The 13,161-nt window shown below is 40.1% G+C and overlaps 1 protein-coding gene across 2 annotated transcripts in view; it reads left to right on the top strand.

Moving 5' to 3' along the window:
* The window catches only part of HGSNAT (heparan-alpha-glucosaminide N-acetyltransferase), a 355,722-nt gene that overhangs the window by 170,168 nt on the left and 172,393 nt on the right, over positions 1–13,161 (top strand). For both annotated transcript variants that reach the window (XM_078659862.1, XM_078659863.1), the window contains 2 exons: positions 1,451–1,611; positions 11,481–11,596. In XM_078659862.1, coding sequence (XP_078515988.1) covers positions 1,451–1,611; positions 11,481–11,596 — 277 coding nt within the window. The remainder of the gene's footprint in view (positions 1–1,450; positions 1,612–11,480; positions 11,597–13,161) is intronic.

Raw genomic sequence — 13,161 nt, 5'->3', positions numbered from 1 at the left:
GGTTCACATTGCTAACCATGATGTCCAGAAACCTGTGGAAAACCTATAAAAACACTTTGTGACACTATCCCTGTCACTGCTATGACTCCCTTGTAACTTCTAGAAGCTAAAAGGTGTAGACAACCCAGTACCTGCACATGTGGTGGGATTGTATTGCTTCTGACTGTTGGGATCTAAAGCTGAAGTTGTAACTGCAATTGAATCCAGAATTACTTCACTACTTAGTATGTACATCTCAATTATCTCCTCTTCAGTCTGTTCAAACAGGGCGATCCTCAACATAAATATCCTCTCCCGTCATCTCTTCCTTCTCTACCTACCAGCCAAAATCCTCATCCTCCGCCCCAAGACATACAGAGCTGCCATTCTGAAAGAGCCAGATGCATTTTGGGTGACTTTTTTTTTTATAGTTTTCACCTGGTTACCACCTGATACACATTGATGGTAATTGCATTTCCTAAATGCCTTTGTACATATGGCCTTAGCTACGTAAAAACATTTTATGACTATTAGACACAAAAACATTCTAGAATTTGTAATCACAAAATACTAGTGCAAAGTAAACTTAGTGAATGTGCTGATTGTCTACTCCTTGATCATGATGGGGAGGCATGCAGTATGTCAAACGTTAAGCTCGTGGGCACAGAATGACAGCCTTATTTGTAGTAGCCTGATGTAAAAGGCTTAAGTTTAAGGTATGTCACTGTTCGCAGAAGCTACTATAGCTCCTCTTTCAAAGTGTGTTATTCACAAGTTTCTCAATTCTTCCTACTCATGAGTATTGCAATCATGATCAGTTTCTTTGTGATGTATTTTGTAGTTTTCCCCTATATGTGCAGTACAGTGGAACATATTGTATAGTATAAAAGGTAAATGTGTATTTATTATTAGAACAAAACGTATGCTTTTAGAGTCAATGAAAATGTTGCATATCCATTCGAAGTTGTGTCAGATAATTTTCTATCCTCATGCCACCTTAAAGTTTACATTTCCTGTGCTCTTAGGTTTTGTATGTTAAACGTCGTTTTCTTTCTTTTTAAAAAAAAAAAAACCCTTTTGCATCGAGATTAATAGTAGACACAGATTTGAAGCGCCTGATTTACAATGAAGAACGTTTTATCTTATTGGCATTGAAAGGTGGAAAGAGATAGACTAATATTCTGCAATTGATCACTATAACTAGCAGGCAGTTTATAACGTGAACTAAAGCAGTTGGAAAAAGTACATGTATTTGTGAGTAAAACCATGATGAAGTTGCACCAATTTTCTCTGGTCCACGTCACATCTGTGCAGATCGTCACATGTAAGCCAGACAGTGCAGTTATAAAAAGTAAACCTGCTCGTTATTCAACTTTGGTATGCTTAGTCTGTTACATTCCGAATAAAACTACGTTGTGTCTGAATTTATTTTATAACTGCAGCACTCAACAAGCTTTGTTTGCTATTTTAGGTTTGTGTTCATCATGGGAACATCAATTTCTCTATCCCTGAATTCTCTGCTGCAAAAGGGTTGTTCTAAAGGGAAGCTTTTGCGCAAAATTATATGGCGGAGTTTTCAACTATTCATTATTGGAGTTCTAATTATAAATCCAAATTATTGCCTTGGACCATGTAAGTTAATAGCTTTCTTTTTATGTCATGGTTGACCTTTTTGGGGTAATCTCGAACTATAATCTTGTTGTCAAAAAACTTCATCCACTTCTGCTCTATCTTTTATTTTGCTAATAAATAATATCTGCAAAACAGCTGTTCAATACGCATTCACACTATTATGGACTGAGCCGCGGGTAAATGCCACAAAGAGGCAGCAGGTAATTAATCACTGTTATTGCCCATCAGTTCTTGAAAATAAGGCTGTTAGCATTTCTTTCTCCCCAGACTTCAAGTAGAGAATGAGTAGTAGATAGTAGAGTAGTAGAGAGTAGTAGAGAGTAAGTAGTAGAGTGTAGTAGGGTGATTGGAGAGTGATTAGTAGAGAGTAGTAGAGAATGAGTAAAGTAGTAGAGAGTAGTAGAGTGTGAGTAGTACAAAGTGAGTAGTAGAGAGTGAGTAGTAGAGAGTAGTAGAGAGTGAGTAGTAGAGAGTAGTAAAGCATGAGTAATAGAGAGTGAGTAGTAGAGAGTGAGTAGTAGAGAGTGAGTAGTAGAGAGTGAGTAGTAGAGTAGTAGAAAGTGAGTAGTAGAGAGTAGTAGAGTGTAGTAGAGAGCAGTGAATAGTAGTAGAGAGTGTAGTAGAGAGTGAGTCATAGAGAGTGAGTAGTAGCGAGTAGTAGAGAGTGAGTAGAGAGTAGTAGAGAGTGAGTAGAGAGTAGTAGAGAGTGACAGTGTCTCACTCATACAGTGTCTCATACACACAGTGTCACACACAGTGTCTCACACACACTGAGTCTCACACTCACAGTGTCACACACACACACAGTGTCGCACACAGTGTCACACACACAGTGTCACACACAGTGTCACACACAGTCTCACACAAACAGTCTCACACAGTCTCACACACACACAGTCTCACACACACACAGTCCTACACACACACAGTCTCTCACACACACACAGTCTCTCTCACACACACAGTGTCACACACACACAGTGTCTCACAAACACAGTGTCACACACAGTCTCACACACACACACAGTCTCACACACACAGTCTCTCACAGTCTCTCACACAGTCTCACACAAACAGTCTCACACACACAGTGTCTCACATACAGAGCCTCTCACACACACACACAGTAATGTAATGTCAATTTAAGAATCCGGAGGAGAGTCAAGGGTGTCCGGGCCCCCATGGAAGCCTCTGCTATTTAATGTGTTTTACTAGTCGGGTTTCAGGGCTCTGATAAAAGGTTGCCCCTTCATAAAGCAGTCTGTTTGCCTTCTCTCCGAGGTCTGGTCATAAGAGGGCTTATGCTAGCCACATGTCCGGCCGCCTCAGTGCGCACTGGCTTGATTTATAAGTGTGATGCGGCCCAATTATATGTCGTGTGAATGTTTCACCATCCGTTTTCCCGCTCCCCATTAGACAATGTCGCAGACCCTGAAGGTCATGTCTGTGGAGTCCCCCAGGGGGAGGTGTCTGTATTTCTAACCAGGGACCTGCCCCCTCCCCCCCCCCTTAGCAACCGCTACCTTTCCGCCCACCAACCCTACCCACCACCCCAGCCGGACTCAAACATGCACATATCAACGAGGCGAATACCAAAGGTACAACGACGGACCCTTCCTAATGTCAGCACCTGACTATTTTTCACCCCAAATAATAATACACCCCAAGATGACTAGAGGGAAGTGTGTGCACACTGACTAGCACCCATCGTTACTGTGCTGATTCCTTATGGAATTATATACAAGTTGAACAACTGCAAAGGTGCACCACAAAAAACAATGAACACATTCCAATGCTATTAATAAGCAAGAAAAAAGGACGTTTTGCATTGACAGGATGTTGTTAATCTTCAAATGATCTTTATTTTCAATGTATTAAAAAACAATGTACAGCCGACGCATTTCGTCCCAAGCTGGGACTTCTTCAGGGCTTTTATAAATATAAGCTGTCCCATAAGGAGTGAGAGTATGCCGAGATTAAAGAGTCTGGACCACGTGTTCACAGATTCAATCGTCCATTGTGCACTTTTTGATGTATTAAATTTCTGATGTTTCCTTTTCTCATTCAGTATGGAACAAACCGGGTTGTACCTCTATGTGTCTATTTATTGGGTCGGGACTAGGTCAGGTTGGAATCCTGAATATAGGCAGTGAAAACTCTTCAAGGATTCATGTGTTTGAACATCTTATACATGTTCTGTAATAATAACAAAGTAACAGGGGACAAAGATGTCCTATTGGTCCCCAGAAGAAGGAGGTGGGCACTGTATTCCAGTAGGCCGCTTGTGTTCAAAGCAGCCGGCGCCCATCCACCAAACCTACGTCCCGCCGAAACACCCGCAAGGTCGCTGTGTTCAACGAGGCGCCAATGTGTGTTTTTGGGAATCCGCGATGCGGAAAGCTATAATCTGCTTTATTGAGATTTTAAACCGTTTTATGTTTGTGCTAGGCCCTGTCCTTCAGCAGATCTGCGCGCACCATTGAATATCCCCAAAAAGACCCATCTTGCATTGACACGCTGGGTGAACTCATGCCAGGAAGAGTGGAAGGCCCTCTGCAAGAGAACGGATACTGCCCATTCATTCCCAAGGCCTCTCCAGAGCAGAACACACCTTCTGCCTGCACACATACTAATGGGGCCACGCAGTGTGCTGAACCACCACTGACAGGGAGAAAAGCACTGCCCACCAATTAGAAACAGCAGGGCAATGAAAGGCCAATGAGACAGCAACGGACTGACGTACTAACGGGACAAAGCATTGCGCCGAATCACCGTGGACACGAAGCAGTATAATGAACCACCAACAAGGACTCCAGGGCTCATTATAATGTTTTTAAACTTAGCTGCAATAACTTTGATTAAAAAGCGTACTTCTCTTCAGTCACGCTAATAAAAAATACTGTCTGATTAAAAAACACCTTTAAAACAGACTGGAACTCTGTGTAGCTCAAAATGTTCTTCCCGGCTAAAAGCAGCCCACACACATTATTTATATTTATTTATTTGTATATTTATATAGCGCTTTACTGTCACCCCAAGGGCATCCTGGCGCTTGCATTAATGAGAAGAAATAAAATAGATAGCAAAGTCTAATTAAACAAGCACCTACCTTCAGTGCCCTCACTGCGTTGCGAAACTTCTCGATGCCGGCCAGGAAGAGAGCAGTGATCGGCGCGTGGCGGGGATGCTGGCGCCGTGAGCGTGCGCGCGACTAAATCCGCGCGTGGCCAGCACTTGTCGCTCCCTCTCCCATTAGGAATGCTGGGCGCGTGCCCAGCTCTTGTCTCTTTTTTGGCGGCTTTGGCGGCTGACACGATTACAATAGTTCTCTGCTGAGAACGCGCTTCGCGCGTCTCTAGGCCGAGACCTAAAAAGGAAACCTCTTTGGATCAAAGAAATGGGGTTGGGTTTGTGAGACACAATACAATAACCTATAAAACTGAAGGTGTCTGGCAGCTATAAATGTATACAGAGCAGCCAAATAACACTATTTATTGCCTGTTAAACAAGTTTAAAATTGACTAGAGGGGTCTCTGCATTTCACTACATGTGAAAATAGATAGAGTTCTTTAAAGACATAAGCTTTTGATTACTGAATATATCCTCTTGAGATGATACTATGACACGATGTTTCACATTAACGTACATTCTGAACAGTGTACAGAAGTCTGTAACAGGCAAATTGAACCACATCAATACAAGGATAACGTATGCACACATGGGAGACCTCAAAGGTATTTCGTCCATAATAAATTATTACATCCTTGTTCGTTTTTCTGTACCCCAGTGTTTTCTTATGTAAGGTTTTCAGCCTCCAGGGACAGAATACCCTCCTCCCACTAACTGGGAAGAAGGACTCTCCCCTCACCTTGAACAGTGTCTCTCTCCCATATCCATTAAGTCCGCAGAGCTTGCTATTCCTCTGTACATCTCCTCCTTTCTCTACACAGAGAACATCTATTCTAAAGCTTTAAAAAATACAGAAAGAACATGTCCAGAGAAGAAATAAGGGAGAAAGGGTGTGGAGAGGATTGGGGTGGAAGAATTGGAGAAATGAAGAGTACTGGTAGGCCACAAATTAATTACCTCCTCATCAGTTTCCCTCGTGCATACTTATATGATAATCAACCCATGCTGATGCTTCATACGAAACCTCTGTAAATTTGACAGCGCATGCAGAAATAAACTCAGAATTTTATTGGACACTAGAGGAAACATTGGGAGATTTTTCACAGTGCAACCAACATTCAGAGGATTCGGGTCAAACATCCTCTTCTTCTGCTTCCTGGTGGTTTATGTTATATTCCTATTATAAAATTCATAAAACTCAGAAGCCAAAGTGGTAGAAACTTTGAAAGTTCCCATATTGTCTATGGTATTGCTAATCATGCTGGTCTCAATATCTATACAATTCAAGATACTAGATTATACTTTGGTAGTTACCCTTTAACCTTCGTAATATTTTTAATCTAACTGTATTTTGTAGGATCAGTGCCATTTCAGCCTCCCCATACCACATAATTACTTGTTCCATTATCAAATGTATGATGAGTAGAGAGAGTAATCTGTAATCATCCAAGAAAGTGTAAATAGCGTGCAGTACTCTCGTGCCCTAAATGGCCAATGGAGCTTTCTAAGCATTTTAGTTTGACTTCATTATTTTTAAGCTTATATTCTAGGTGGCTCATACTCCCACGCATTCAGTATCCTATAGCTTGGATACCAGACTAAGGGCCAGAATGTACTATGATATTGGTTAAAAATTGTTCACTTACTTTTTCCAACCCATATCTACTATTAGGCTGATGTGCAAAATTACTATTTGTGCGCTGGTTGGGGGGTGGGGGTTGACACAAAATGACCTGCCCAATGAATATTAATTAGGCTGGTGACAATTTGCAAATCTCTGTGGTTGGCTACAAACACAGGGATGGCGGCCAACAAGCGACCGCATACCACCATCCCTTTATTTGCATTTCCAAAGAAAAAAATGTATGTTTTTACAAAGCAGTCCGTGTTCCCTAGAGGAACCTGTGCTGCTTAAATAAAAAAAATCCATTTAGAAAAACATCAAGAACAACAGGCAGTGGTCAGATGGATGACTGCCTACTCCTCCTGAGGTTGGCAGTCCAGTTCCCAGAGAGGAAGGGTCCGAAAGGGACCTCTTCTCCTTTGCAAATTAATTAGCACCTTCTTTGAGGCATTGGTAACTTCTTACAGTTTTGCTGCTCGAATTGCTGTCGCAAACCCCTGAACACATACCATACTACATCACGATTTGGAAGGAATGCCCTTTTTACACCCCTTCCATATTGTGATTTATTGTCAGTCACAAATCCATTTTACGAGTCAGAAAAACTTTTCCGGCTTGTAAATCAGGTTTGTACACAGCAAACCGAGATTTTGTGGTTGCAAACCCAGTGATTTGGTGAATGAGAGGCTTTGTGATCACAAATCCTTTAGTCCACCTGGTCCTAGAAACAGTGTTTGAAAGCTGTTTAATTCCAAGCGTTGCACAGACAGTGCTCACATAGGCAGCCATGCTGCGTTCGCTCAAAAAGACAAACATATTTGTCTTTTTAATTTTGTTTCATGGATAAGTGTGGATCTGCCTTCCTCCATGTGACATGATTGTGCATCATGTTACAACTATATTGGGGTGTGATTGTGTCCAAGGTAAGGAAGTAATGGGAATGCTTTTGGAGACTTTCTTTTGAGCTTTCGACAGTGCCTCTTGAGGCTTGTACCAAAATCCAAAAGTAAAGAAGCTTGGCACAGGTTTGCGCTTCTTGCCCTGGTGTTAGCCAGGCGGCATATAGTAATTAGATAGCATGATTATTGACATATCCCAATGGACGGAGGATGTATTGAAAGAGTTGGAGTGAACAGAACCTGAGGAGATCAGAATGTGTGCAGAAAGGAGGCATGCGAACGCTTCACAGGACCTGCATGTATGGTTTAAATTAATAACTGATTTTGCAGGGCAAGGGGAGGTTTTGAGCTCCTATGAGTGGAAACTATTGGTTTGTATGCATTTGCAGAAACACCAGCATGCATGAGTGGCACCATGGAAATACGTAGGAGAATTTGCAGTGATTACCGTATTGATCGCACCTTTCTGGGGGTAATAAAAAGTATGATAAGTTGGTGAAGTTTATGAACAATTAAAATAAGTATGTTAAAAAAACGTGCTCTGGGCCGCTCCTTTCTCACTGACAAACTGCTGTTACAATCTGCTTTATTCTTCTCAGTCTTGGATAGGTACAACTGTGATCTCATATACTATGTACACATAGAGATTCAGAGAAGCTCAGGAAATTAGTCAACACCCTCCTTTCTCACAGCCCTCGAGGCACTGAATGGTGATACTCAAGGGTGGTCGCCAAATGGCCTCTGAAGCATGGTCAACACAAGGGGCACAGGTGGTGAATAGATACAATCCAGCAAGTAAGCCCAATAGGCTTAACATTGGTCGCGGAAAAAAACAAAGTTGAGCTAGATGTGTAGTCTTTAGTATTTGACACGAGTTATGGCTGATCTTAACAGCTGCAGTGCCAACTTGTAAGTTTGATAGAACCTGTGGAATCAGTCCTGATCTCTTTAACTTGAGCCAAGCCTTATGACTTTTCTATGATCAGTACAATAAGTGTAAATGATTATTTAGCCAAAATATATAAGCCGAATACTAAACCATTCATTTTAAAATCAACACACAATAAACTAGAACTAACAATTACACTTTTCCAATTTTACTTGAACGAGTTACAGAGGTGTGCCATCGCTTGTGCACATTTTTTTTGTTTGAATATATTTGTATTGCTTTAGGTAAAAAGAAATACAATTGTTATACAATAGCAATACTTAAGAATCAGAAATAAATATATAGTAATCAGGAATTAAAAAGGACTATCTAACAAAGAACTACTGGATTTGGATAAAAAGATTTCAAAGTTATTATATAAAAATGGTCAGATAAATGCATGACAGATAACCGATATTGCAAATTCATCAAAAATTAAGTATAGAACCCAGGAACATGGGACAGATGGAACATTAAGATGTATCCCAACAAAATCATGTATGAGCTTGCATGGCTCGGCAAATAGAATACATCAGCAGGGGGAAAGAGGTGAAAGAAGGGAAGTGAGAAAGAAAGAAAGAAAAAATGAAAGGATACTAGAGGGAAGGAAAAGGGACATTTAATCATCAAGCAGGAGGCATTGTTCATGGAAGGTAAATCCAGACTCTCCTAAATAGTGATTGGAAAGGCTTAAGCGCGGTGTAGGGTGGATTTTGTGGACGTGTTTTATCCAAGACTCTTGAAATACTTCTTTTAGTGGGAATATTACTTGGAAGTATTTTAAAACTTGCACTGTCTGTGTAAACTAGGAGTGCTGTAAAAACTGGGGTTTCCTGCTGAGAAGTGGATGCTTTTTTATTGCAACCAGAAGGGAAAGATGCGCTTCAAGGTCACATCGCTATAGTTAAAAATAGCACAGAAAGCGAAGTTATCTTTTTATTAATGGTAATAAAATTACAAGACAATGCAGTAAAAACCTTTAAAGTTTGCCATATGTAGCATAAATAATCAGACAAGCATGTCTCGTGATACACTCTTGTGGATGAAACTCTACAGCAAATATGGCATCTGTCTACTACTGAGAGATCATTCCTGAGTGCAGTATCAAAGGAAGGTTGTAGGGGCCAGCCCTTCAACCAAACCTTTATTAACCATAACCCCCTCCCAGTCAATCTATAAATTCAGCACTCATAAAAATATTCTCTTCTGCAACACCTTAGGTGTGAGTCAGTGCTACATGGACCAGTATAAATAATCATTGGTAGTAATCTAACCTCTAATCTGGAGTACAAAACCTAAATCTTGGCACCAGGAAAAGTATTTCAAGATAAAAAGAAATGTCAACTGTATGCATGACTTGAGGAAGAAGTGGAAAAAGAAACGTAGCCAATACATTATAGTGACAGATGGAATAAAGTGTTTTTTTTAGAGGTTTTAGCTTAGAAAGCCCTAAATGGGTACTTCCTCTTATCTGATTGTTAGAGTGCAGGGAATCTCAGCTGGATCATGGACTTATAAGATCTTACTTAAGTCGCTGTATTGTAAATGGACTAAAGGCATGTGTGTTACCTAGTAACCTTAGGGTTCCTACAGGCCAGTGATCTATTATCTATGAGGTCAGTCTTGATGGGAGCATAATGGGAACATTTAGCTAATTATTATAGGTCAAGAGTCAGTATAACATATGAACTTACCTACCTGTGCTTGGTGCAATAGTGCACTAAAATCATGATTCATGTTAGATATTGTAAAGGCTACAGATCCTAGAACTCTTTATGCATATATTGTGCACCTTTGCTTGCAAAGATCGCCGTCCAGCAGTGTTGAGTCACATTCCGGAGCCTCTGGAGAGTACACAATTGCCAAATTGGAATGGTTTCACCCGACAGCTGTCTACCACTATCACACATACATTGATGTCCTGAGCCAAGAAATGGCAAGAGGCCAACATGCAACAAATGCCCCTTGGCCCAACAAAAAAAATGGAGGAAAAGCAACCCGGACTGAAACATAAGGCTGCAGACAAACCCAAAGCACCCTGCAACCAAAGCTTAGAAGGAGGTAAAGACATGTAATTTATTTTTGACAAAGGCAGTGTTTGGTTGTTATTTGGACGAGACTATGATGTTACATAATCACATTATCCAAGCATTTCACACTGAATAGCATCCACTTTAAAGTGTTCTATAGCAGACACTGCATAAAGCAACATTCACATACGTTGCAGCAATTTACGAAATAGTTTTCATGTCAGAAGACCAATAAAGACAGTCTGGACGTGCAAATATGCACAGAGGAAGAGAGTATAGACGTGTTATGTCAGATGACAAAGGTCAGAATGACTACAAAGCAGATTTTAATATTTTGACCGGATCAGAGATCCATCTTGTAGCGATGTTTGACTTATTCACTACTCTTATGACCCCTCATTTATCAAACTTAGCTTAATACTTCTTTACTTTGAACCAGTGATTGTGGCCAGCAAGTAGCCTAAGCAAATTCCAAGTTATTAAAACATTCGGTGCTTTATTCACTGCAAATATTCACAAGTATAATACATTTATGAATTGTTAACACTTCATGCTATACATAACACTAAGTAAATAGTTTTGTTGGTGGTTTGATGTCTTTGCTTCTAAATCCCCGAAAACAGGTTTAGTAATCCCAAACCTTTATTTGTCCTACCCCTGTCGAAATGACAGTCATATTCATGACAGTAGGGTATTGCAAAACCAAAGGCTGAGGCCAAAGAGGACTCCAAACAAACTGTGATGTGGTTGCTTAAGGAAGGGGAAGATGAAGCAATAAGGCAGAATAAAACTAGTAATGTTGAAATGTGAGTTAGAGATTTCACAAGACTTTCAAATATGGACTGCGGGTTACTGAAAGGAAATGGTGTCATATCAACAGAATGTTTGAGAATCCCTGACTCCGAGCAATTCTCACATTCCGGATATCAAATCAGCAGATGTTTGTATAATTTCTTAGTGTCTTCAATGTAGCATGGAGTGATGAGGATGTGGTTGGTATCCAGTCACTTGAAATATTTGGCAAAGGTTCCCTCCACAAGTTCTATTAGCCGTGTTTGACTCCAGTACATATTTCTTGAAAAGCTGAGCTTCTTGATCACATTATAAAGTCTTTGGTTATAAATGTGTCCATACCTAGTCTTATGGACTATTGTTATGATGCAGCTATGCATTGATATATTGATCGTGTTTTGCGTACTATATGTTCACCAAATGTTTATTTGTTTTGCATCATTCCTTTATTTCTTTGCCTTTCATAGTATCATGGAACAATGTTCGCATTCCTGGAGTCCTTCAGAGACTTGGTTTTACTTATCTTGTGGTTTCCATCTTGGAATTATTATTTGTTAAAGCTGTACCAGAGAGTATTGAGAGGGTAAGAGGTTTTTGAAATTATTATGCAAATAAATGTCAGATATGTTGTGCATGCTAATTAGGCTTCTATAATGGCTCTATAGTTGATGTTGTTTGAACAAAGCACAAGAGGTTGATTCTGTTTCTATTTTGTATGTTTCCTGTATGAGTGCTGACTGACAAATTAGATCACAACATGTAATTTTAAAAGTGAAAAAAGGAATCAGTAGCATCCTCAGTGGTACTGTTGCTGCAAGGATTTCGGAGCTCATCCGAACCACCAGTAGTGGGGTCAGAAAGGGACGCAACCAGTGCTTAATTAAAAAAAAAATGAATGCTGATGCCACAGCCATTGCAATTAAATGTTTGCACGCCAATACTCAGGCTTGCATAATCTTGAATAAACCTCATGCCTCTTTAATCCGCTTAAAGCACCTCCTGCCCCTTATATCTGACTCTTGTAGGTTCTTGCTTTCTCCTTTTATGAATTTTCTTCAGTCTTTCTGATTTGTTTGGTTTTCTTCTCTCTTGCTCGCAGTAAATGTCTTATTCAGAAAAATAAGTGCTAGTCCCCATAAATTAGTGTTGGTGGTCCCCACAAGCAACCACTGGCTCAAATTAAATACTTGGAGCAACCCAATGATTTAGCATGCAATTACATATTTAGTTTCCTCTTCCAAAAGTAGGACAATTCTATTTTGTTTCTAGTATAAAAAATTGCATGTTTTGGTTTAAGAGCACAAAATCTGAAGCCAACCATAATTAATAAGGCATTCAATACAAAATGTTTTAAATAGATATTAACTAGTACAGACTAAGAATCTTCACTAACTGGGCAGTAAACATTTAATTAAATGTAACTTCCGATTTTATGAACATCATCTTAAAATTAAGATTTTAATAAAACACGCTTTAGTTTTTAAGTATTTTTCCTTCAATTTTTTCAGCAGTGTATTCCACCTTCATCAACGCAGTGAACTCTCTTGTTTTTCCTAGTGGTGGTAATCCCACCCTGCTATCAACATAGTATACAAGTAGTACTGACAAAAACCAACATAAGAATCCCAAACCCCAGCTGCCCCTCAACCCCGCTACAATTCTCCAGAAACCATGTTCCGATTCTACCCCATTTTTGCCATTGGATCTCCTGTGCCCCTAGTTCTTATTTTCCACCGAGGTAGTACTATATAACTGCCTGATCCCGGACCCCCCATGTATGTGTTAACAGAACATCCAGAGAATAGTCATCTGTAAGCACCTTGAGCAAGTCATTTCTATGGGCATTTACATCAACAAGGGTTGCTAGACTGAAAGAAATGTGCCATTAGGATAATTCACTGGACTAGTTAGCTTCTCCAAGGGTAGTGTGTTCCGCACAGTCTCCCATATCATTCATCCTTTGTTGGGAAAGGCATCGCACCCTACTTAGCTATTGTAAGCCGTTTAATAATTTGCAGTAATTAGTTTAAGTAGTTGGCCTTTGGAGTGTACAATGGCTAATGAACCTGGCATTGGAGCCAATATCACATACCCGGATGATCTTGGGGTCTGTGATCTGAGCTATTTTGTCAAATCGTTCTGCCCAAA

Source organism: Lissotriton helveticus, chromosome 9 (assembly GCF_964261635.1).
Source record: "Lissotriton helveticus chromosome 9, aLisHel1.1, whole genome shotgun sequence".
NCBI lineage: Eukaryota > Metazoa > Chordata > Amphibia > Caudata > Salamandridae > Lissotriton > Lissotriton helveticus.
The sequence above is the reverse complement of the archived record's forward strand: the minus strand, read 5'-3'. Positions and strand labels throughout refer to the sequence as shown.